The sequence below is a fragment of the Haliotis asinina genome, chromosome 9 (genome assembly GCF_037392515.1).
Source record: "Haliotis asinina isolate JCU_RB_2024 chromosome 9, JCU_Hal_asi_v2, whole genome shotgun sequence".
Classification (NCBI taxonomy): Eukaryota; Metazoa; Mollusca; class Gastropoda; order Lepetellida; family Haliotidae; genus Haliotis; species Haliotis asinina.
Window position 1 is genome coordinate 53,164,415 of NC_090288.1, and position 27,505 is coordinate 53,191,919.

At 37.1% G+C, this 27,505-nt stretch overlaps 1 protein-coding gene across 3 annotated transcripts; it reads right to left on the reverse strand.

Annotated features, from left to right (window-relative positions):
- Positions 1-1,605: 1,605 nt before the first annotated feature.
- LOC137295758 (man(5)GlcNAc(2)-PP-dolichol translocation protein RFT1-like) lies at positions 1,606-27,400 on the reverse strand. 3 transcript variants are annotated; one of them, XM_067827292.1, is made up of 15 exons: positions 26,941-27,400; positions 26,005-26,096; positions 24,254-24,339; positions 21,841-21,957; positions 19,703-19,892; positions 18,569-18,670; positions 17,126-17,254; positions 15,152-15,230; positions 11,905-11,955; positions 9,687-9,817; positions 8,823-8,967; positions 7,291-7,396; positions 5,436-5,564; positions 4,496-4,616; positions 1,606-1,800 (listed from the first exon to the last, which is right to left on the reverse strand). In XM_067827292.1, exons 2-15 carry the CDS (start codon positions 26,068-26,070, stop codon positions 1,624-1,626), a joined length of 1,629 nt encoding a protein of 542 aa, XP_067683393.1. In that variant the 5' UTR covers positions 26,071-26,096; positions 26,941-27,400; the 3' UTR covers positions 1,606-1,623. The 3 variants fall into 3 exon arrangements, with proteins under 3 accessions (XP_067683393.1, XP_067683394.1, XP_067683392.1); XM_067827293.1 differs by having other exon boundaries at positions 27,104-27,353; XM_067827291.1 differs by lacking the exon at positions 26,941-27,400 and adding an exon at positions 26,273-26,388.
- Between the last annotated feature and the right edge of the window lie 105 nt (positions 27,401-27,505).

A 27,505-nucleotide genomic window follows, 5' to 3' on the forward strand; every position in this document is an offset into this window, starting at 1 on the left:
TTTTGGTGGGGTCCGGAAAATTTTCAAACATCAGAAAGCTGTTGGGTATTAGTAAATGTTAAACATGTGTACTATCTATATTTATGAGGCAATTTTGTACAATGATAAATTGTGCAATTCATCAGCCCGTTTCTGACTCAAACGGACTGTAGGTGTTCACTTAACAAGTTCATAGGATCCATACATTCCAAAGCCAAATGTGTTGTTAAAGCAGTATTATATACATTAAACCAGTTTACACAGAAAGCTACAAGGAAGTGAGATTCCACTGCAAATATACATATAATGCCGTTTTAGTTCCAATCCTTGATGAAACTAAATGAAATCATTCTCTGCGAGAGCTCTTATAAACAATTAACACATTTTTCTGAGAGGGTCCAAAGCAGTACAAGCAGTCTCTTTATAGTTCAAAAATTGAAAGCAAACTGAAACAATGTTTTCAGCTTCTGGCGTGTTTGTTTTAAAACAATATTTATGTTAGTTGCAGCATTCGAGATCGTACTGTGGGTGTGGTGCGAGCATGGCGGACCAGTGTATTTAGAACAATGTCCAGTTTAAAGAAGTGTGTTAGAAATATACCTTCCTGACGGTTAACTGTACGAGAGTTTGCTAAGTAAGAACCTGACACAAATCGTTCAGTTTCCCTTGCATTTCAAGCTTTCTGGTGTGCAGAAGTTCTGCAGACATTCTGCAACAGTGTTCCACCATAGGTGATTTGTCATTAAAGCAGTTGCACATATACAACACATTAAAGACCTCGGTTCGATTCCAAACAAGGGTAGAATGTGTTTTGTTCATTTCTTGCGTCCCCGGTCGTGATATTGCTTGAATATTGCTAAAAGTGGCCCAAAACTACACTCACTCACTGCCCTTTCCCTGATAAATCAGTGTTTGATAACTCGAGGACTGAACCACTGTATGGGGTATCATTACACTATAACAAGTCACAACAATTCCAGAAACCTGCGTAGGCAGATGAGGGCAAGTTTGAATCCTGTCAAAGAACAGTAGGAGAGAGTGAGTGAGTTTAATTTTAGGCTGCACTCAGCAATATTCCAGCTATATGGTGGTAGTCTGTAAATAATCGATCCTGGACCAGACAATCCAGTGATCAACAGCATGAACATCGACCTGCATATTTGGGAACTGATGACATGTCAATGAGCCTGAACACCCCCAGTCACGATAGTTGCCTCTGAAAGCACGGCTTGCTGAGGACCAGGTCTAACCTAAGTCTTCTCGTGTTAATTTGAACTGAATGAGCATCTCATATAACCATGTCTTCCAAGAATGTCTTCCAAGAGCTTTCTCAAAGCCTAGATGAGTGATATTACTGAGTGAGTGAGTGAGTTTAGTTTTACGCCGCACTCAGCAATATTCCAACTGTATGGCGGTGGACCAGACAATCCAGTGATCAACATCATGAGCATCGATCTGCACAATTTTGGAACCGATGACAGATATTACTGAGTGTGGCATTAAAAACACAACCAACAAAAACACACTGAAAACAGTGATGCTTCCATATTGTACACATCAATTTAACACTGGTCAAACATTAAGCATTCTGAAGAGTCAGTCAGTTAAACAACAAATGAAATGATAAACATGGTAAAATTTTATTCAGCTCTTCTTTTCTTGATTACTTGTATTTTTTCTCTTATTAAATTGGTCTCTAACAAAGGCTATGAGTTTCTTTTCAGATATATACACTGTTAACAGTACCATCAGTAGGCACCCAGCGCCAATAGCAATATGAAGAATTCTTCTGGAAAGGCCCTTGTCACAGCAGAGAAGTGTCTGGAAAAAAGAACAAAATTTTAATAATGTAAAAAATGTCACAGTTTAGTTTGAGCATAGCCTTGTGGTTAAGGTGTTGGCTCTCATACTGAAAACCAAGTTCAGTTCTCGAAATGGGTACAACGGTAGGTGTTCTCTATCAAGTTATAGCTGGAATAATGGAAGTTAACAGAGGTTAAGGCATTCCCCCGACATGCTGAACACCCAGGATGGATTTCCCACATAGGCACAATGTGTGATGCCCATTACTGGTGTACCCCGAAGTGATATTGCTGGAATACTGCTAAAAGTGGCATAAAACCGTACTCACTCACTTAACCAATATCAGTCTTATATTAGTCCTAGGTGTCTAGACTGCATAAAGCTGCTTGTTTGGCTGTTCATATACCATAACAAACACATTTTACTTTCGGAAGGCGTACAGAGGAAACAGTCATTATAAAGTGAAGGCAGTAATCCTTACTGGCCATGATATACCATACAGAAATTATTAATGTACAACTCTGGACAGAGAATTCACCTAGGGTCAGTTAAAGGCCATGTGTAATATAGGCCTGCTAGGGTGAAAGATCACATTCTGAATTATTTCCATGGCATATACAAAACATCTACTGTTGGAAATTAAATACCAATATTTTTCATATATTACATACAGAAGACAAGAAAAATATTTAAAAGAAATCCGTAAAGTCATTCCATTCCAAAGAGCTGTTCAATTATGAATTCAATTAGTGTTCATTGCTTGTAAGCAAATCGCTTTTTGGGTAATGCATCTTGGTCAAGTATTTCTATTCACTTTAAAGCTTTTGAATATTTTAACATAAACATGACTGATATCGGCCAAACTTTAAATTCGACCTTAAATTCTTGCTAGGAATTCTGATACCGAAAATTACAAAAGGGCATCTTAGTTTCTGTAATTTGGCACGCCACAAAAGGTCATCTCAGTTTCTGTAACTTGGCATGCCAAGAAATTACTCTTCATTAATTTACATCACTAATTATCAAAACACTTTAAGAACTTTTATCAACATAATGTATTAAAATTTATCAATACTGAGTATCAGTAAAGAGAGGCGAGTGTACAAATGTGATGTTTTAAACTGCCTTATTAACTGATGAGAAACAGCAATATTAAACAGAAAATTCTTTGAAACAAAGAAGCCTTTCTATAGATCTGGCTTCCAGGAATATTTTCAATTAGTTCCTAATTTCTTCAGTGGGAATACTTATTTAAAAATGCTACCTCTTGCACAAACGAAAGTCAAATGCACAATGAAGCCCAGCAATATTCTCTAAGTCCTAAAAACAATTAGAAATATACCAAACCCCTGCATAGATGTTTTCTATGGACAGTACCAAACAGATCACAATTTTTGCAATTCCTAAAATGGGAATCACTTTGATACAAAATGTTATAGTCTGCTTGCTCTGAAATGTACCAGTGAATTTCACTTTAAACCAAAGGGTAAATTGAACAAAGTAAATTAAGATTGTCAGTTCTCAAAATTTTACCTTGACAAATGAACATTTAAAATTCAGAATTTTATTCAACTTAGGATAAGTTTTGTTTCTCAATTGATCACAGTTTCAAATCGCTTTTATTGCTTTGTCTTACTAGGGGGTATACACATTATACAAAACACAGAGAACAAGCAGGGTTAGTCTCAGTTAACGCTCATTACATACAGCACATGCATTTGTTTCACTGTACCAGCCACAACGTTTATCTCCTTGTAACACGAACTGATAACAGCGATTTGAATCTATAATCATTTGACATTCAACTTTTATCCCTTTATTACTTTAAGTAAAATTCTGAGATTTAAATATTCTACTGGTAAAGGTAAAATTACAAGAATTTACAATATTAATTTCACTTTATTTGATTTCCTTTTTTGTTTAAAGTGAAATTCACCAGTACGTTTTCACTACAAACAGACTATACCTCCACATCGAGTACATATGGAAGCCAGATGTGAGTCAACTATAAGGTCTGTGTTACAATTCACACCTGAAGAGTATATTTTTGATAACACTGATAAATCATTTATCGCCTTAAGATGGAACAAAAGAATGCATATCTTGTTGTCGGTGTGTGAACAGACCATCAGGCAAATTGAGACAAACAAGCGAGTTCCGATTTTGATACTCAAACGAAAAAGTATTCTGTAAAACACAAAACATAACATCTCACGGTCATGTATACAGTCATCATGAACCGAGTGAAATTCCAAATATTTTGTGACAAAACCAACCCCCAGTAGGCCATTGTCATGAAAATGTGTTTTTCGCTATTTTTTTTAAATCAGATCTGCTACAGAACAAGACTCAACTATAAATATCTAAACTATCAAAAATATTTCACTTTATAATGGTGTTGCAAAGTTCATTACGATGAGTAGAGATCCCGTTAAGAGTTGTTCAGGGGTGAGTGATATTGACATTATGCCGCTTTTAGCAATATTTCAGCAATATCACAGTGATAGACACCAGGAATAGGCCTTACACATTGCACCCATATGGGGAACTGAACTCAGGTTTTCGGCATGGTGAGTGAATGCTTTAGCATTAGATTACCCCACCGCCCCTGGCCTTCAGTAACTGATATTAGATCTGATTATTTACAGATAACTTATTTTAAGTGGAACATTGCTGAGTGCAGTGTTTAACAATCAAACAAACAAGTCATCACCTCTGATGTGTACATGATGAGATGGCTGCCGCCAAGGCTGACCAGCACCAGTAGGGAGGGACGGCCTTCCCACAGAGGCTGGATAGAACTCTGCCGGTAATACCCCCGGGTGAAATGAACACTGGAAATATAACATGTGATATGTTAAGAGAAACAATATTTTCTTTCTGTATGTTGATTTAGGACTTATTGATACCCTATTTATTATCCAGACTTGTCTGATATAATATCTCTGCAAGTGGATGCGCAACCCTGTTTTGTCCTGAAAGTTTACTAAATAGCCACTGAAACTCATAAAAATGTGTGAAAATGAACAGTGCAACCTCCCTTCTCAAAAAGCTGTATTCACACCTGTATCTCCATGGAGATATGTTCTGACATACGAGTAATAGTTAGTACAATGCCCTGGCAATGTCACAACACTGCACTGCAATTATGTTCAGGAATGTACATATTTCAATGAAAACTAAGGAGTTAAATTTGATGTGAAAGGAAAACTATCCTGGCCAATATGCTGGATATTTGTAACTTTATCAACTCGTGTTGGTATAATTGATATCAGTAGAGAGTATCGGGTGAGATTCTCTGCATACTAAACCACAGAAAATATAGTAAACTACCATAGTCGTGGGTGGGTGGGTGAGTGGGTGAGTGGGTGAGTGGGTGAGTGAGTGGGTGAGTGAGACTTGAGTGAGCGAGTGAGTAATATGTGTAACTTCATCAACTCATGTTAATACAATATATCAGTAGATACTTGAGCTCGAGTGCGTGAGTGAGTAATATGTGTAATTTGATCAACTCATGTTGATACAAATGATATCAGTAGACACTTGAGTGAGTGATAAGCGAGTGAGCGAAGGAATGAAGGAGGGCTAGAAGGAGGGAGCGAACACAGTGTCCAACAATGCATTGCAACTGTCACTATGTAAGTTGTTCCTACCTATGTAGAATCCGGACAAACATGTTGAAGCAGTTAGCCAGGATAAAACCGACGCTGCCCAGCATCTTGGTCAGGAGCCAGGACGAGAGGAGAAACACTCCAGAAAATATAAACATCTTCTTGTTGTACCTTGGGATAAATACAACAGTAAGTTATTTCACAAAACACAAGCACAGTTTATCTTACTTTCATCGTTGATGCTTCTCAACAATGTCAGTTGCAGACATATCACTTGATGAATTGAATACCCAATCACTTGCACACATTAGATCGTTTCAGACGTAGGAAAGGTTAACACTACATGCATGAATAACTTCTTTGTTACAGTAATACAAAAGTTATTCATCCATATATTGTTGTCCTTCCTAAATACTTCAAGTTCTAAATGCCTCTCAAACATGGTTCAGATGCTCTGGCAGAGCATTCTCTGAACAAACAAAAACAGCAACAATAATAATAAACAGACCACTGATACAGCATATAAATAACTACTCCATTTGACCAAACAATGTGACATTATATCCCAGTAGCCATATATCATTGCCCTTCTGAGCTCTCCTGTGAATATACAAGCCAAGCTTCCCATAGGGAGAGCGTTTGCATTTGCAGTGTATAATATCAGTTTAAAAAATCTGTTTGTATAAAGACAGACATTCTCTACTCTTAGAGGTTACTTGTCATATCTGCTTATAAACTCTGTTCTAATATGGCCACAGTTCCAGTTTCTTGTTAAATCCCCTAGCAGCAAACAAATCGCAACACAAATTATCTCCCATCCGTCTATCATATCAGAACACATGTTACATTGAATTAGATCTAACTTCACTAATACAGACAAATACAGTGGAAGCTGTCTAAACCAGCACTCACTGGGACTGAAGAAATAATCCAGTTTCGACAATGTGCCGGATTATGGAACTGATGATAAATGTACAAGCCAAAGAAGGGACTGAGATTGTAATGCTGGTGTTGACAACTTGCCGGATTGGACAAATGCCGGTTTTGACAGCATCCACTGTAGGTGGCCACAAATATACCTCCTCTACTGGGGACTTGTGTTGATGTCACTCAAAAGACATTTAATGGTTAACGTGTCCATTGTCAACAAGGGTGATGGAGATGACATTGATCTGCCATTACATCACTGAGTTCTGCCTACTGAGAAACATTTGTGCATCGCAACCTTGTGGAGGTTCTAGGTTTCCTAAAGTATACTGAAATTAACCAAGTCGTGCCAATGTTTACTTTTAAAACCAAATCCCTGATTGCACAACTAAACCTGATTGCAAGAAGTCACAAAATCTGAACACTCATACCATGAAAGGGCTATATTTGAACATGGTCACATTAGGAAGATATGACAAGTAACCTTTGTGGGAAGAGAATAAATGACAGACACCATACAGGCATTCCTGCATCATAATCGGTCATCAGATACATCCAGCTATCAACAGTTGGATTCTGGACTGGGCAGTCTATTACAAGTCATTCTGACTCAGTCACAATGTCAGCACTCACGACGTCTCTGGATTTGCTGTCCCATTTCACATATTTACAAATCATTATCATAGTCCTTGAATACTACTGATGTGCAATACTAAACAAAAACAAAAAACAATAAACCACATTGGATGCTTTTATACATAATTGGAATTGTATGGACTAGTAAAGGATCAGATATTTAGCAATCTGAATATTAAAATATTTCACAAGAAAATAATACCATACTGCCATTGAGGTAGCAACCTTTCTACATATCCTCATAAATATTGCCATCATTTGAAACAAATATTCAAAGTGTATTTTTCAGCCTTTCCTAAGGATATTTTTACGCTAAACGTGTTGTAACATCTACCTGTCGACATCTTCCTTGCTCATGGCTGCAAAGACAAATCCTTCTGTGATGCCGTTGATGGCGATGAAGAGGACGTACAAACAGTACCACCGCAGGAGAGAGGGCCCTGAGAAACAAACATACAAAGTGAGTGAGTAAGTGAGTGAGTGAGTGAGTGAGTGAGTGATGGAACTCTACAAATGAACCATTCAGCATCAAAGACTCAGCCCTTCATTGTTCCGTTCCGACCCAGAGACATATTTAGTAGAATCAAAATAAGAATTATTTACTGTTCCGATTGGAATAAATCATTCACTGGTATGTATCAAGGACCATCTAATACACCATCATAATATTTCTCTCCTCTTTCCATGCTGAAGTAACATCCAAGTTGAAAATGGACATGAGAACTAAATACACAATTAAGAGACAATTAAAAGGTATTGTTCATGAAAAAACCAGAGCACACAATGTATAACATTTCCTTCATATCCATTTTGTGAAAGCACATTTTTCCATTCAGGACAAATTGTGATTCAATAATGTCTTGACAGTTCCTCTTGAACCCACACCCAATGACATCATTAATCGCTGACAATAAAATCCCAAACTCTGGATCGCTTCAAATGATTTAATACTTGTACAATGATAAGCAATTATCAATTCTTGAGCAAAAATAACACTTAAATTCCTCGACAGAGATTTAGATCTTGAATAAATGAGGGTGTTTTCTTTGTCCTTCTTCAGGCCATTAATCTCATTAACAATTTAGCTGTTCATGACAATGTCATATTAGAACTACATGGGGCCAATTAAAACATTAAATTCAGTTATCTGTTTCAACTAAATTCTATCATCTGGAAAATATGAATGATAATTCAATATTTAATTCATAATAGGTTAATATTGAATCAGTGCTGCCAAGAACTTGTGCAAACAGGTGCCATCGGAATGCTGAATAAGTCATACTGATGGTATGAAGAAACATTTCAGAATCTGGATTTTGATGTCACAAAATTGTAAGTAAGAAGTTCTTTAAATGACCTCTTCTTAACAAACGAAATTCTCTTATACCAAAAAATGTAGATTGAACCATTAGAATTGTGACCTTGGCATGCAGCCAAAAATGTACAGATCATGGTGACAAGTTGTGAACAAAATGTCAAGCCAATTTCTTGTGTCTCCCATTATAATCACATCAGAATGTCGCCAAAAGGGATGCAAAACACAACTCATTTACTCCAAAAATATAGTGAGAGAAACACGTAAAGGTTTGCATAAAATTTCACATTTTAATCAGGTCAAACATAACAGACTTGATTCAATGTTTTCAGTTTAAATAAATAAAGTCAGTATGTAGTATGTCCCAACAACTGTCTGGCCACGTCTGGCCATACTTGCAATCACTGTTCTCATTGTATAGATATATGTAGGTCAGAGAATACAGGTGATCCTCTATTTTTTCCCTTCAGTATATAGACTGAAGCAATACAATAAATATCTACTGATTGCATAACCTTAGGGGAAATGTTGGTCTCTGAGAATGAACTTACCAGATCCTGAGCTGAGAATACTTCCTCCATAGAGATCTAATGCCAGGAAGGAATATGACTGGCCAAACACAAGGATTGTTAGACCAATCAAAGTGACTGTCTTCAAAACATATGCCAGGACCTGACTGCACAGGATGGCGGAGTCCTGCAAAACAGTAGATGTTGAAGTTAACTGTATTGCCTGTGTCCATGATTAACCAACAGTACAACACAGTTGTATCAAATTTGTAGTTAAAAATGAAATCAATTTGTTACATCCATGTTCATTATTTACAAAATGTCTGCTATCTTGGACTTTGCTTCCTAGTATATACTGAGACATGGTTGCACTTTATTACTTTAGTATTTGTACTTCCATATTTCAAATACTCATTCTTATGAAATAGATCACTCTGTGATTCTTCAGGGATGGGACCAAAGTCAGCTGCAATGTATGGACACTCTAACAGTCATGCTTGAAGTTGACTTTGGAATGTCAAATTCAATGGGGATGGATTTGATCTGATGTCGCATAGGCTACATAATTGCTTCTTGTGTTCACCAGTGACCTATTCTGACTTCAGAAGTGTCATGTTACAGATTCTTGATCCTCAGACCCATGAATATCCAGGTTAGAATTGGTCTTTAGAAGTCCATACTTGTCACAAGAGAAAACTAAAATAATCTGGAGGTCAGACTTGCTGACTGGATTGACACATCATATCTCAGTTGCCTCGAATGATGCTCAAGCTGTTGATCAGTGGATTGTCTGGTCCAGATGCGATTATTTACAGACCACCAAAATAAAGCTGGAATATTGCTAGGTGAGCTGCTAAACAGCAAATCAAACAACTAAATATTTATTGTCACCTGTGGACAACCCACCTGCTTCTGTTGGTGAACAGGGATACCTCGTACCAGCAGCTGAGAGAAGAAAAGGTTCCCGCTCTCCTCAATAGGTTGGAAGATAAACCTGGCAGCCATTGAGCCAAGGTTGTTGATGACGTCATACACGCCTGAAAATATCATCCGCTGATGTCAATCAAAAGTAACATAATGGATGTCATAAAAAAACTGATAAGGCAAGACCAAGTTCATTTCTTATTTTACAGATTTTGTCATCAGGAAACCTAATGGCGGTGGGAAAAAATATAATAAAATCATCAGTCAAAGAAATATTCCTTCTAAATACTAAAAGTACTTTACTTTTGGCAATTTATGAAGTGTATATGTGTCAAAAGACAATCTTAAAAAATGTTCTTGTTAGTTTACATTTTTGGTGAATAAAATTTAATGTTCTGAACAGGAAAAATTATTTTATATCTTGTTAATTCATGAAAAAATATGTCTGGTGGATCTGTAAAACAAGAAATTGGTCTGGCCAAAAGTCATAATTTCAAGCCATGCACAACTGATGACATACATAACTGATAAAGTCATAAGTTAATGTCATACATAACTGTAAAAGCCTAACTTAATGTCATATGTATCTGATAAAGTCATTATCTGAAGCCAATCACACAAGATAATAATAATTTAATGCCATACAGCTAAGTCATAACTGACATCACACATAATCAATAACACCAAAGAGAAACAGGTGTTCATATCATCACTATGGTCATACTAGCAAGCTTGTTATGACATATGATAGACCATACACGTCTTATCAGGCTTCGTGTTCTGTCATCCGTGGAGGAACTTTAGATACATTCAAGGTCCTGAATAAGTAATGATAGTGTCATTCGTTAAATGTCAAGTCCTATGAATAACTAGATTCCACAATTTGACAACAACTCAGAACAATACTTTTACCTCTGGCTATCAGTTACAAGTACATGTATTACATTTCAAAAGTACTTTGCTCAAGGTCACATGTAACCAAAAAATCAAACACATTTATCACTAATTCATGATATATAAAATGCAATGTTAATTAAGAAAAAACAAATGATCAAAATTATAAGCATATATTTGCAGATCAAAAGTGCAATATTTTGTACTTGGGTTTACCTCCCTTGAAACGAAGCAGATGCTCAGGCGTTATGAGTGCAGCGCAGCACAGCTGTTGAAACCACTTTTTCCCCCAGTGCTGGGGGACAATGACTGAATCATTTGGACTCTGATTTCACGAGCTTTTCTTCTTTGCGTGTTTTTTCAACTTTATAGGCTAAATTGGCATTTTTGATGATTTGTTTCAGTAAGTGTATACCAAACGTTATCAGAATCTGCAAAGTTGTGTTTTACATTGCATGTGACCTGTAACCAAATAAAATTATCAAGATTTTGATGCTGTTATGAGTGTGTATTTTCGGTATATTTTGTTATTAATTCAGTAATAATTATTATTGGGTCACAATGTTTAGTGTTTTGAATAATAATTATAATGGGTCACATTTCGTATAATAGATGATCCACATTTTTAGGATTCAGGTTTTCCAGGAATTATCTGCCCTTGACTTCCTGTTTGTTTACCTCCAGGAGACTGTTTTGAGGGCATTCTACAGTGTTTGGCGATGGCAGCAAGTGCTCCTACTTTTGGGAAACGACTGAGAGTATATATAAAAGCTTGTTGCCGTGTTATATAGGGGACACAGACATTCATTCTCTGGAGATAATATCTTTCTGCATCTGTCAACGCCTGATCTACGGCCGCCAGACCACTAGCTGTGTCTCATTCTGCATAACTGTCTCTCTCTTGCACTAAGACTTTGGTGAGTTTGCTATATTATACTTTGTGACCCATTGCCATAGATTTTGTCTCACTTGTATTGTATTTGAAATCGATATTGTGAAATTGACTTGTGACTTTGTATAACTTGCTCTCTCATCGTCTAAATACAATATCTGAATATTTTGAACTTTGTCTTTGTTCTGTTTTGCTGGTTCACAGGGGATTTCTTACATTGTTTGTCACGGTAAGTTCTTAACTGTAACAATGCTTAGTAACAATACGCAGAAACGAAATGTTGTTTCCTGACAGTAGAATGCTGGAATGAACATATAATAATTAATCATTGAGTTCAAATCAGTTAACCCTAATCAGTCAACCATAATCTGCACCATCATCTACAGAGGCACACAGAAAGCAGTGAAATAGTACCTTGATCCGCGAATGTGAGAGCTCCAACAAATGTCATCACAAATTTCTCCCCTGAAAAGAAAAAAACCAAAATATTCTTATACTTACTGTGTACAAACATGAGAACAGGAGAAAGCAGGAAACATGTCTTTACTGATACATAGAAGATCTTAGTTCCACTTCGACAAAGCAACAGTATTTGGACACAGTGTTTACAATAATTTAATTTGCCAGCTGGCCATCAGGGCCTGCTGCCACCTGCAGGCTTTAAAATGTAAAGGCCTTGAATGAAATCTGCAGGTCTATTTTGTTTCAGTCAAACCATTAAACTCAAAATGAACTACACTGTACATGGTTTCACAAAGTTTTTACAAAGAGTATTAGGTGCAGAGAGCATTTCTATTTGTCAAAGACTGGTGTTGACATTCCTCTGCGCATAGCACATAAATGACAGTGAAACTATAAGGTTATTGTAGCATGATTGATGACACCTGAACGATAATAAAGAAAACAACTATGGGAAAGATTCCAGTTGATACCTAAACTGACAGATAATTTACTGAAGGCCACAAGGGCCTATGAATACATAAAACTGCCAGCCTGATACAATATCAATCAGCGCTTGGTCTCAAGGCTGGTGATAACTTAGAATGCTGTTTAGACATATTCAATATCATTCTCATTAGAACTGTAGTCATGACATCAATTTCAGAAAAAAAGATTTATAGGATATTAAATGAGCTTAACCTTTCATATCAAGTTAATGTCCCTCATGAAATAATTTTGGTTTGTCACTCGCTAAAGTTTGAGACAAACCAAAATTATTTCATAAACTTGATATGAAAGGGGAACAAGTTATGTATCCTATTTATTATCCACGTTCTAAAAAATGAAAATATCATTAAAATAAAGCAATATCTTGCTTTCCTATACAGAACCATGTAACGCGGATTAATGCATCATATTGGTGATTGGAATGTCAACCGCTTCACTCCAGGAAAACATACTTCCTATAATGTATTTCCTATACGGCGCCTTATCACAAGAAAATATATAAATTAAGACAGAATCACGCCTTTATGTTGAAGACTCCACCGAAAATTGGGTCTGAAAACACAGCCTACAACCTCAAGCCTATTGTGTTCAGATTCTGGGAAGTGCTTTTGACCCCTACATAAGAAACCATGGAGGCATGGCAGTGACAATATGTTGGTGTGCGGGAGGACATGAATGGATGCGGCTGACAGTGGCAGTGATAGAGATACAAGAGCGCGGCTCGTCTTTTGATGTTGTGTGTTACTGTACAGTCCTGACAAATACACGCAGAAGGTATTCAACCTCTTGATTATATTTACAACTCTTCCAACCAACTGTCCATCAACTTTGACCAAATCAGTAACTTTTACGGGCGACGCCATATTTGTTTACACTCAAGACAGACCTACTGGACGCATTTGTTTACTTATTTTTATAGATTGTTTTATTTTCGTTTTTGTCACAGAAACTTGAGTTATTATAGAATTGAAAATAATGCTAGTAACCACTGTAAATGAAATAAATTCCATAGAAGTGTTTTCGTTTTACATGCTCTCAGGTGTGAAAACTTTTGAATGAAAATCATGAATGGAAAGAGTGATGAAAGTAGTACCAGTAATGTCAAAGTTCATGCATTAGCCAATCAAATCATTCGAGTGAGTGAGTGAGTATGTTTAGTTTCACGCCGCTTTTAGCAATATTCCGGCAATATCATGGTGGGGGACACCAGAAAATGGGCTTCACACATTGTACCCATGTGGGGAATCGAACACGGGTCTTTGGCGTGACGAGCGAACGCGTTAACCACCATGCTACCCCACCGCCCCCAAATCACTAGAAGGTGTTATGACACATATGAAACACCTTTACAAAGTACCACATGGGTTAAAAAACAATATATGGAAAAACAAATTCTCTAGTAGTGTATGTTATATTTGGGATTACACTGTCGAAATAAAGTACAGATTCTAGTACTTTTGTTCAGATATCCCCATGCCGTAATCCCCTATACTAGTATAACATATGTTACATCTGACCACTTTCTAAATGGCATTGTGTAATCAAAATTCTTCAGTGAATGATGTCATCACTTGCACCTTAAAAGTAAAAGTGTTTTGTCATCACAACTTAATGTGTTCTCATAATAGTACGAGGTTGGGTGAGCTTTTACATCTTTTACGTGTTGGAAAAGTGAGTGAGTTAAGTTTTACACCACTCTCAGCAATATTCCACCATTATGGTGGTAGTCTGTAGATAATCGTCTCTGGACCAGACAATCCAGTGATCAACAGCATGAGCACAAATCTGCACAATTGGGAACTGTTGACATGTGTCAACCAAGTCAGCGATCAATTGGCCTTTTGTGGCAAGAAGTCACCTTTTGTGGCAAACGTGCTGCTAAAGATCTATTCTACCCCAGATCTTCACAGGTAACATGTTAGAAAAGAGCAGCACACATAAGTGTTTATCAATAATAATGAGGACTAAAACAAATCATATCACTTAAGTGGAAATATAAAACCACGGCACCATATCAATAAAAGCTCACTTCAATCACTGGAGCGGAAAGATAACACTTCACACAAACAATGTATTTCACGTAAAATACATAATACATGGTAATATTCCTCAATATCTAACATCTTGACCAGATTTTCTCAGAATCGTTTCTTTTCTTATTGATTTTGAGTGATGTTTTATGCCACTTTGGGCAGCACTAATATATGCTAATATGGGTCAATTGTCAGGTAGGTTTGCCAGTAGTGAGTTTAGTTTTATGCCACTTTGAGCCATATTCCAGCAATATCACGAAAGGGGACACCAGAAATGGTCTTTGAATGGCATTAAGAAGTGATTCACATATGGAAGAGAGTATTTTTATGGATGTCAACTTCTTTATTAGACGAGCAATACATTTCAGATTGCATCTTTACTTCCTTCAACTGAGGGTTTGGTATTCACCATGTAATTGTAAGGCAACAGTTCACATATGGATATCCTGGGGTTTCCTTCAGTGTTCAGGATCTGTGAAGATCAGCATTAGAATTGATCTTAAGTAACCCATTCTTGTCATAAGAGGTCATTAACAGGATGCTCATGCTGCTGATCACTGAATTGTCTGGTCCAGACTCTGATTATTTACAGACAGCCATCATATAGATGGAATATTGCTGAGTGCAAAAACAAACAAATAGTTACACAGACAAACAAACAAACAATTAAACAAACAAACCTTCTGTGAGGAGCTGTTTGAGCAGGGACTGCTGGAAGAAACTCCCCACAAGCCTGGCCAGCTGGCTGTCAAAATATGGCTGAAACAGAACACATTGAATAAGTAATAATTCTTTTACCAATATTCATGTAATATCAGTGACAACAGGAATGAGCTTCACAGAATGACCCATATGTGAATAACACATGGATTTTTCAGCTTTACCAACATTATATCATCAGTCTCCAATTAGAAACAGCATAGAGGTTGGACTGTTTGGAGAATTTTCATAAAAATTCTAAATGTAATAAAAGAACTGAAAATGTCTTTTTGTCCCTGCTACAGAAACGTATGTATGATGATGATGAATTTTCTAATATAGTTTTATCAGCTCACAAAAAAGCTGTTTTTCAGTTTGAGCTGAAAAATGTAATGATATGAAAATAGACATATTTATCACATTCCATGACATCCTATAGCAGAATCAACGAAATTACAAGAGAATTCACCACATTTTCAGCAATGTCATGGTCACTGACTGAACAGATAAGGCACTAAGGGAAGTAACTCCAAATTAAAACCGCTGATATTGATTGTGACCATTTAAAATATATCAGCAAGAAATATCAGCCTGCATGAAATATGACTCTGTCCTCAAGCAAAATACCTCATATCAACACTAGATGTAGGGTTATCCTGATTAATAATTATTTTTTGTTATGATACACTTATTTGCATACTTGTCAAATCTCCAGTTGTACTACTACTAGGCTATCTCCTGTTCCAAAAACATATCTGTATATGCTTTAATACTGTCAAACAATATGTATATCCTTGAAAACTGATGAATACAGTTCAAGAATCAAATACACTTTCGAAGAAACAGAAATGTAATGTTAAAAATATGGTTAAAGTGTTTGCTTGTCACGCTGAAAACCCAGGTTCAATTCCCCACACGAGTACAATGTGTGATTAGCCATTTATGGTGTCAGCTAAAAGTGATATTGCTGGAATATTGCTAAAAGCGGTGTATTTGTCAACAATAATGAGGACTAAAACAAAAATTCACTACTGGCAAAAAAGTACAAGATCAGCACTGACCTGACAATTGACCCATATTAGTATGTAAGAGTGTTGCCCACCAGTGTTTACCATTGTGATCGAAGGGGCCCCAGGTTGTCCGAATATTACAGACTTGCTATTCCAACCATAGGAGAGTCTTATGAACAAAGCGTGTGTAGTTATGCACTGAATCAATTTCAATGTCATGAACTGCACATGCACTAGCCTACATCTGCTGTTCCTTTTTTTAGAAATCAAACAGGTTTGCCATGCACCCCCTACTTCTTGTAAACATGTTCTCTGTGCCGATCCAACTTATCCTTGTTTGCCAGTAAGTAAAAATAAATTCCAGATGTATTGCATCTTGTTTTTGTCATCATATCACCTGTGTCACTGTGATACAACATAGTAACAGGAGAGTAACAAGATAGTAATAGGACTGTAACAAAATAGTAACAAAACAGTGATGACAGATTGTCTTTGGGTGTATTCCATCTTGTGAGCACAAAGTTGCAACTACAGAAATATGGGCACTTCATGTTTCCTTAACGAAAAAGAAATAATCAGTATATTTCACAGGAACACAAAAACACTGAAACTTCAAGTACTTTTTCCAGGTTGAGTCTTATCCGTGATTCTAATCCAAACTCTCAGAGCCAGCCACGTAATTGCCAGCACACTAGATGAACTCAGGCACTGCAGCTTTCTGACTTTGTGTGCTGGTGCCTCATTATGAGACCCTGGGTTAGAATCAGTGAAGGAGCTCAACCCTCCAAAAGTATTTGAAAAAGAAGAAAAGGGCTATAATCTCTACCTTACCAGGAAAGTGTAAACCCCAAAGGCAATCCGCTACATTGACCACTTTGTGAAAAGCAATACATATTCACAGATTATGACAGATTCTTCTGTATGTTATGATGGACAAATACTGACCTTCCCATTTATCCTCTGGGGGAAGAAGTCCCTCACTGACTTCAGGGGGAAATCCTCATCTTTCTTCTTTGTAATATAGACTGTGAAGTAGGCGTAGTAGATGCCACAGTAGGCAGCCGCACCTGTCACCTGAACAGTGAGTGAGTGAAGGTCTTACAGACAAGCCCTTGTTCAGTGGTTGGAATGAGTGAGCAAGGCAAATATATGATTGGCAACATCAACAAAGATGGAGTGAGTGGGTGGGTGAGAGTGTGTGAATGAGGGGTTGAATGGCTGGATGGGATGAGTGAGTGAGTGAGTGAGTTTTGTTTTATGCCACACCGCAATATTCCAGCTATATGGTGGCTGTAGACAATTCAGCGATCAACAGCACAACCATCCTGTTAATAGTCCCTTATGACAAACAAAAGTTGCTGGAAATCAATTCTAACCCCAATTTTCATGGGTGGTTGAATGATTGAGTGAGCTAAGAAGGACTGCACACATTCATGTGGCAGGGTATGTTCTGATCGCCAATACTGACATTTATCATATGATGACAACAGACAGTTTATTTACATATAACTTACACTGATAAAAACAATTCTTCATAATACTTTTAACTTAATCAAACAATTGTAGACGGTATACCTGTTATTACATGGTTATCCTCAGAAATAGAGGGTACAAAATGACCTTCTGTGTAATATCATATCTATCAAATAAGTTAATGATTTAATATCAAACGGGCAAAAGCAAGTTTCATAGTTAATCCTTCACGAGTTTCACACAGGCAAGTTTAATATTCTGTTTAATATCTCAAACAAGACTTGATACAAACTGCCTACAGTGAGGTGATTCTCAGTTTTCCAAGAGTCAAGCAGGGTTTTATACCATTGTGATAATAGCATTGTGACATCATAACAGTATGACATCACACATCTGGCATCTAACAATGTTACAACATAATGTGTCGATTTACTAAAGAGTGGTACCCTCATCCTGAGAGAAATACCTACCTATTGACCAGGGGCCCCTTTCACAAAACTCTCGTAAGCCTAAGGTCTCGTAACTTTTCTCGTAGCATTCCTACTTCCTATGTTATGGTATAGGAGGTACGAATGCTACGAGAAAAGTTACGAGATCTTAGGCTTACGAGAGCTTTGTGAAAGGGGCCCCAGGGCCCAAGAGCACAAAACAACCTTAAAGCCACAATGATCATAACCCTATCTCTTACACAGCCGTAAGATTGTCTTAGTACTGAGACCGCTTTGTGCAAGTGGGCATACTGTACATCACTCTGGTTTTCATGTCAGTGCTCCAGCTCAACGTTTTGCATGATAACCAATCGACTTAAGTGATACTGCACATACGTACTTCAACATGATCTTTAACTAATTTCAAGCGTCTGAGATGCAAAGAGTGCAAAATGCTAAAACATACTGAGATAAATGTTTCTGTTACCTGAGCTATGCAGAATGCCAGTAGTCCAAGTGATGGGAAGAAGTATATGAGCAGCACTGAGAGGATACACTTAGTGATCTGATTTGCCCCGAAGGCCAGCACCTGTAAGTAGCGGCTCTGTAATATCATACGTCCCTGTATGCATCTTTCAAAATATATATGTCACACATACCATTTCTGTTATAGCAAAAAGTTAAAAATAACATTCAGAATTCAAAGACCACAGCACTATTTCACAATCATGCATGAGATTGAAATATTTATTGCATGAAGGCAAAACATCAGCTCTACAATGAGGCTGATTGAGTGCTGGACAGCAACCATACAGTTTAACCAATATTAGAGCAAGTGAGTGAGTTTAACACCACTTTTAGTGATATTTGAGCTACTATATCACAGAGGGAACATGAGAATTGGGCTCCACACATTGTACCCATGTATAGAATCGAACAATGGTATTTGGCACGATAATTAAACACTTTAACACGAGGATACCCCCTTCCAATATTAGCGCTGTGTTTGGGAGATGTGCACAGCATATACTGACCATGAAATTTGATCAATGATACAAAAACAAGCACATTACCTTGAGAACATAACACCTGGGATCCATCAAGATCCAGGTTTCAATAGTAACCAGTGCTTGTCGATGAGGTGACTAACATGATTGGGTAGTCTGGTTTTCCGACTTTGTAGACATATGCCATCATATTCCAGTTATGCAGTTAATGCTCATGCTGTTGCTCACTGGCCCAGACTCGATTATTTACAGATCACCACAATATAGCTGGAATATCACTGAGAGAGGTGTTAAACAACAACCAAAGCAACCCAAACCCAATCTAAATTATCAAGAGTGGACCCAACCATAGCTGAAAACATGAGATTCAATCCACAAGGCACAAAACCCTAGTCAAGTCACAGAGTCTTGGCCCTTCTACTAAACACAAAATCAAATCTTGCCGCTCTTTTTACAAGTTTGGTGTTTTTCATTCAACGAGACAAGCAAAGATTGATTGACAGATTTTCATGAAGTAGAGATTAGCGATAGTGCTCTGTGCCCAGCTCTCACTCAGATCCTAACAACACATGCAGCGCGATGGTCAGAGATAACCTGTTTAAAGCTTCCTGTACCTTGAGTTTGACAAAGAGATGGGCCCTAGCGACCAGCCACAAAGGATCAGCAACACACTCCAGCACCGACGTGAGACAAAAACAGATAACACCGACGTTATAGTGTGGAACTGTGTCTGGGTTCGGCAGCTCAAGAGCAAACATCCAGACAAGGCTGAATACAGTGGCAAACACCAACGAGATTGGCACCCTGAAACACAGTTGTCTCCCTTGAACTGATTCTTTAACAAATTGCAGAAAAAGGAAAATCAAGGAGTACTGAAGATTCTTCAAACCCTGTGATCTTCGACTTGTATTCATACTTTTGTCCCCATTATTAGTTCTATACATCAATGGGCCACACAAGTATTAACAAATATACTGAAATGTAAATTCAGGTTTGAAATGACTTTTATTAAATGTATTGATAGTGATTGAAATCCTACATATTGAACCGTAAATAATAATCGCAAAGTGTTATATCATATTGCAAATATTCCTTGGGGCACTCTTCCTCTTTCAAGGGTCCTAAATTCTCACTGCAGGATTAAATGAGAGCATAAGAGTTTGCACTAAAGTAGTGCCTGGCAAAAACATTTGGGTTTTCAAATCTGAATGGTAAACTGACTGTTTATTATTGCATATAATAACTTTGAATGTCCCAGGTAAAAAATAGTAATGATTATTATTGCTGTAGGATATTTATATAGAACACATATCCACACAACTAGTGCTTGCTGAACATGCTGGCATTTTTTCCTTGTTTTTAGAATTATGATTAAAAGGGTTTGCTTAAACATATTGATTAATATAAAAATAACCCAAAGAGGTGACAAAAAAACTTGTATCGACTTGTATCGGCATCCAGAAAATAAGGACAATTCTGGCATTGTTCATGCAAGTTGAGCTACGATTTGGGGTGAAATTTTCCCCCAAAATAAACAACAAACCATTGTGTTTATTCATTGTATAACCTCATTGCAATGGTCTTATGACCTTGTCAGCTTGCTTTACAATATCTTTGATCACTTGCAAGCATAATCAGTAAAGATGAGAACATCATGACTTATTCCATTAAGATAACATGACTTAACTATTTCCATACTCTTCTATAATGAAAAGAAGCATAATGTGTATTCCATACCAAACGAAAGTTATCAATACCCATTTAGACAACAACATTACTATTTTTACTCAAGCCATTTAATACAGGCTTTGAAAATTATCTGGAGCTTGAGTCCGACTTTGGTCATGATAGCCCCTGCTATTGTCATGATAGCTTGTGATAGCGCCGACATGGAAGAGGCATTCACGTCACTACCATGCAGCCTGGAAACATATGGCACCAGATAAAGCAGATGGGATTGCAGCACCAGTCATTAACAATATGCATATATATTAGTTGCACCATGTGTTAATTGTTTAATCAATATTTGGTCTGGTGCTCCATACTGGTTTTAAAAGCAGCTGAACCAAATGTATACTTGTTCACTGCATGGAAGGAAAGACAGGTACGTTGCATATTCATGAGTACTGGTGCAAGCAGTAGAACAACATAATGATGAATGTCAATGTCATAAATCCACAATCATATGTTTATGTCATGCCATTGCGGAACATTTCTACAGGACAGACAAGCATGGGTTTCAGATTGTCCCTGAATCCCAAAGGGAGACAAGCATGACCTTTGAGGGTCAACATTGTCCCTGAATAACCAAGAAGACACAAGCAAGATACACTGAGATCTACATAGTCCCCAAATCCCAAGGGGAGAAGAGCATCCCATACTGGGGCCCAAATTTCTCAAAATCCCATGTGGGGATAAGCATACCACAAAGAAGCCTCCATTTTTCCCAGAATATAAAGGGGAGAAAAGCATGGCATATTGGGCCTACATTTTCCCAGAATCCTAAGGGGAACAAGTATGACATTTGAGGGTCCACACTGTCCCAAATCCCAAAGGGACAAGTATGACATTTGTGGGTCCACACTCTCCCAGAATCCCAAGGGGACAAGTATGACATACCTTGGCCTGCCGCAGATGTACTTGAAGAACTTATGCATACGCATAATACAAGTTCTACCTCATCACTATTGTGACGTAGCTGAGATCCATTTTATCCCAGAATGCCCAAGGACTAAACATATTTTGTACTTACACACACCACATGAGGTTGACAACCTGACGCCAGTCTTTCTTCTCCTGTTTGCTGAGACAGGCCTTGTCAAAAGGCTCACAGGACAAAAACAGCACTGTGCTGTGCAGCAGCAACAACCTGCATTAACATACAAAGTCAGCAATCTGACTTTTTCCCATTTCTTCTGTGCCTGAAGAAAGACACTCATATCCATCTGACGAGTAATTAGAATCTGATAATTATTGTCCCAGATAACCCAAGCTGCTTTTTAGGCGCCAGAGGGTTATAGTCACATGACTTATCTCACCAGGGGCCCGTTTCACAAAACCCTCTTACCGGTCCAACCATGTAAAGCAGGCCGTAGACCACCTCTTATTTTTGTACCCCGTTTCACAAAGACCTTGTACATTTACACTGTGTCGTAAACAGCCCAAAATTTAGGACCCCGATTGACCTGTTGTAAATACTTTAGGAGGTTGTAAACACTACTAGTACAAAGATGGCGTCAACGATTATGGTAAGGAGAAATTTTGAGATAGGTTGAACATGCTGGACCTATCTCAAAATTTTGAGATAGGTTGAACGTGCTCGACACTCTTTTTTCTAATTGTGCGCAACGCTACAAGAGACTCCCCATTTTTGACACAATACAAAATCATGATTCATGGCATTACTTGGTGTACAGTATGATTTCAAATGTGAAAATCGGATAATTACTATGATTATTAACTTTAAAAAATGACATGCTAACGATCACTGATATCAGTTTTTCATGTTATTACCAATGATAAATTTGAAACGCTGCCGATAAACCTAGAATGGATTAGGATGCTTTGGATCTATACTCACACAAACGCCTTAGTGCGCTTTCCGCCATATTTACAAAATCTTGTTTTGCAGAGGCCGGTATGAGACGCCTATTACATCACAAATATTCCATAGTCAGCTGCGACAAATGCATCACTGAATTTCTCATACATGTTATCATGGTGATATTACATCTGGCCACCAGTACCAACAGTCTAGATAAAACGAAACATAGAGTGGGTGAAAACAAAGACTGCGCTAGTTTGAAATGTAAACAAACAAAAACTACAAATTTACAGTGTGTATCACTTGTTTTTAATGGATCAGTACCTGTATGCATGGAAAGAGTATCATATTAGGCCATTTCTTTGCGGTGAAGGTTGGATGAACATGCGTAAACACAATTGTTTCTGATAACACTTTCAGTACTATGATGAATATTTTGCGTATGGTCCAGATAAGTTTTCATGAATCCAATTTCAGTATCTACCTTTAGCCTTGTTTAATATCACATCATACGTGGATATAGGGTATGTGTTTTTGTTCTTTGAAAATTTTTGATTGATTGAATAAAAGTTACAGAAGAAGTTGACACATGTAGAGTAGCGGACCATATCTAAACCTTTACACAAGTGTTAATAGATACAACGTAGTCATAACAGCAACATGTACTTTAATTCCTCTGATCAGGGATAATCTATTCTATATATAGTTTCCCTGCTTTGATGTACACAAGTCAATACATTGGCACTAATTTTGCAGTTTTATATGAACAGGTTAATGGACAACTATTAATTCAAACCTTATAGCACACTGATAATATTAATGGAACTGGTTTATACATTTATCTTGTAATTATCAATGGAATTTAGTGAGAGAATCCAATTATTACGATACTATCAATTAAAAAAAAATGGTATTTGCATTGTTATTGAAACTGTGTTCCTTTTTTGAAATACTTTGGGAATAACAGGATACACAGGCGCCTGTTTGGTCTCGCTGTATGCGTTGCCAAAGTACCACTTAGATGATGTACGACATGGATTTAGGACCCTGTGGTGCAACATGGATACGACGTCTTTGTGAAACGGTCGTAAATGAGGTCGGATGAGGGTCGTAAACAATGTTGTATGGGCTACGACCTCCTAAATTTAGGAGGCTTTTGTGAAACGCAGCCCAGGTACTCATATTCTGCTAGGAGGCAATTTTGAACAAGCACTTTTGTCTATGGTGAGACCACATGTACCACATGTACTTTGTTGTTGTGCGGGACTAAAGTTCTGGGAACTCTTAGGAGGCAAACTGTCAAACATGGTCATCCATCCAAGGACTCTCAGCTCAACATTATATAACTGTTTCATGACCTGAACTCTATGCACAGGACAATATTTACTCATTATAAGTTTCTCATCCTCATCATTTGTTCCTTTGATGTTTAGTCAACCATTTAGCAGCTAAAAATTGGTTTAAAAATCCAATGAACAATAGTTTGAGGAATAGTCCATATTGTTTGGATAACTAGTGGTTGTTCTGCCTCAAGGTCATCATTAAATTATTAAAACAAGGGCAGTTTGGCTCAGAGCTAGCATATCCAAAGACAGAATCCAAATGGGTAAAAACCTCTCACCTGACATTAACAACACCCAGTAAATCCTTGGTGATGAATCTCAAAACAAATGCATTCAAGAAGAAAGTCATCACCCGTAGCATCAGCTGAAAAACAGCAAAAAATTCAAGAAATATGATTTGTGCATTTGTTGTTTAAAACAACTCTCAGCAAATAATATACTATATAGCTATATGGTGGCAGTCCGCAATCCAGTGGTCAGCGGCATGAGCATCTCTCATCTCTCTCCATCTCTCTTGGAAACAATGACAAGTGTCAACTAAGTCAGCAAACTGTTATTTCAAATAAAATTTACAAGTGACACATATATATAAAGTTCAATCACTTCTCGTAAATCTGTGAGACAGCACATTGATCAAATACACATTTTAGGGCTGACACTGGCCAAACAAGGTTCAGTCAAACCTTTGGTCAACAAGACATACATTGTGTTTCAGTCTAAGGCAGCCAAACCACACAAACCAATGCCTGAGATGGTATCATCAGGTAGGTGTTCTGTGAGAGTTCACAAGAGTCCTATGAGACCTGACTTGTTACTTTCCACTCATAGTGGTCCGATTAATTGAAACAATTGAAGATTGGTTGCAGTCACTAAACAACCAAGCAATCGACCATGGTTTCTCATAATCTAACATAAACAATTTTGCAACACTTGTTTGCATCAACACTATTTTCACAAGGTTGGTTTCATCTGTAGCATTAAATGTATGTTTCATCAACACTACAAGCTCACACCAAGTCATGACTGAATTTATTTTACAGACACCAGGAAGTTTAGGTTCCTAACATACTAGTAATCCATCAAAATTGTGAAGTTTGCAAATCCATGTTGTGCAATTTGGAAAAAGAACCTTAGAAACCTTTGTTCACTGAAAATCTTATAAATGACACTAACCAATTATTTCTAATGACTGATCAGTTGTGATGAACCAAACATCAATAATCAGATTTGAACCAATTCACAACACAACTTTAGACCTGTGGTAAATTTTATTCAAGGAGGTGATCATTAATTAATTTACAGTCATGCTGCTGATCAGACAGATTAGATGTGCTCTTATTTGAATTCATTTTTCATACAGTTCTGCTGGACTGATTGTTTAATTGGCATTCTAGAAGTTGATGAATTAGTAACAAAGTTTATAAAGTTTATGAATTATAACTTCAAGATGCCATCACATATGACTTACTGCATGCTATCTTTAAATATTTTTTTCTAACATATCTTCCTTTGTTGTTCAGGTATTAATGGAAGATAAATGTCCACTGCTTTATATGAATAAAATGCCATCTAATTGTCATATCTATTTTTCTTTCATTTTTCTTAGTTACACTAACATGATGGTGTTCTGATGGTGAATGACTGATCATTGTTAACTCATTGAATATATGATCTATCAAAGTATAAATCTCCATTGCAAGAGTTTATTTTCATTAATGGAAGAATACCTCATAAGTGGAAGTCTACTTTTCACCAGGTATAACAGCATATATGTGAAGTGCACTCAACCATAAATTTGTGTTGATATGGGTGTAGGCGAAATGAGGTGTAAGCAGTTGAGGTCAGGTCAGAGAAAATGGGACTCCTCTTCTTGAAAGCTTCATAACAGCCTGTTTATCATCTGCTTGCATGGCTATTAGCACTTGTTTATACACAAACCTACAATATATTTAAGATTTTGAAACTTCTTGGAAGCAAAATAAGATATTAGCATAACATGGAACAATGTAATGTTTTATGGACTACCTACCTGCAGAGCCATGTTGTAGGTTGTTGCCTTAGCAGCACCCGCCAATAGGTCTGAGCTTGATTTCATTTTGTTTGAATCTGCAGACAATATATCTGAAAACATAATGATTTTAATATTAGCGAAAGGATTCACTAAGTAGCAACATGTACCAACCCCTGAGAATATGTTTCAGACTTTGTCTAAGTTATGACTGTAGATAATAACATATAAATTCTAACAACTACTATCCATCATTAAATCCAATGTACACTTTACGCTTGCAGTTTACCTCCTTCTTGGACTGTTCAGTGAATTTTCACTATGCTGACTGGGAGACTACCTTTCCAAGTTCCAACTTTGATCAACTAAAGCACAGGACCAACAATTGCAATACTTTTTCTTGTTCACCAAAGAAGCAATGAGTCATGCTGAACAGTTCATCAAAAACACAGTAATGTACAGCTAGGTAAACAGTGATATTGATCAGCCATATGAAATCCGATAACATCAGTATTGATTACATTATGGTAATTTAGCCTGATTCCCCAATGAAAAATGCAGTTAAGTGTATTATGGAAACAGTGAGTTTAAACTCTGGAATAGAAACATCATTACCCTCTAACATATGTTACATTTTGGATTGTGAAAACATCATTACCCTGATTCCACAATGAAAGATGGAAGTCTTTTATGGAAATAGGGAGATCAGATTCTAGAATATTAACATCATTATCCTAATTCCACAATGTAAAATGTGTGTCTATTATGGAAATACAAATATAGTGAGAATAATTCACATTCCTTCGTAGAAAATCATATTTTTAGTAACTGCCCACGGAATGGTGAGAGAGTTCATATGAATTTGAGGGCAATTAATTACATGACAAATTTCGCCCCTTGTCAGATATTTTCTGTCCAAAATGTAAATTGGAGAAAGTGCTAAAAACCAGCTCTTACTTGATGGTATGGAATACAGAGGTTCAATTATGAAGGGAAGGTCCAGTATTGCCAGAAATCCCTGTTAGTGAGAGTCCTGTTTTGCAAGATTCCATATTCCTTCACATCAAATCTTACACTGCTTAGTAGGTGCCCGTATAACTGACATTGCAGTTAGACATACCAGCCTTGGTTTAGGATGGACAGATGTTTATAAGTTGAGGGGCTGCCATCAAATTCAATTTAATACACTATATGTATTGCATACATCAATGAAGGGGTATAGTCATTTTAATTTCAGTCATTATGGGTTCTCCCTTTATCATAAGGTTCACAATGAAAGGTGTCATCCACAGATGATCATGCGACAGCACACCAGTCACGCATCGACAGGTGTCATTTCATTACGGGCGCAGACATCTTGAACTTATCACGTGACAATGAAGAGTCACATGATAACAGTGGTCCAGTTTGATTACGACTGGGTTTGGTCTCTAAGATTAAAGGGAAATTTTCCTGCACAATAGTGTTAGGCGTTCTAATAAAGTCTCAAAAACTATAAGTAACTCAAAGTTGAATACATATA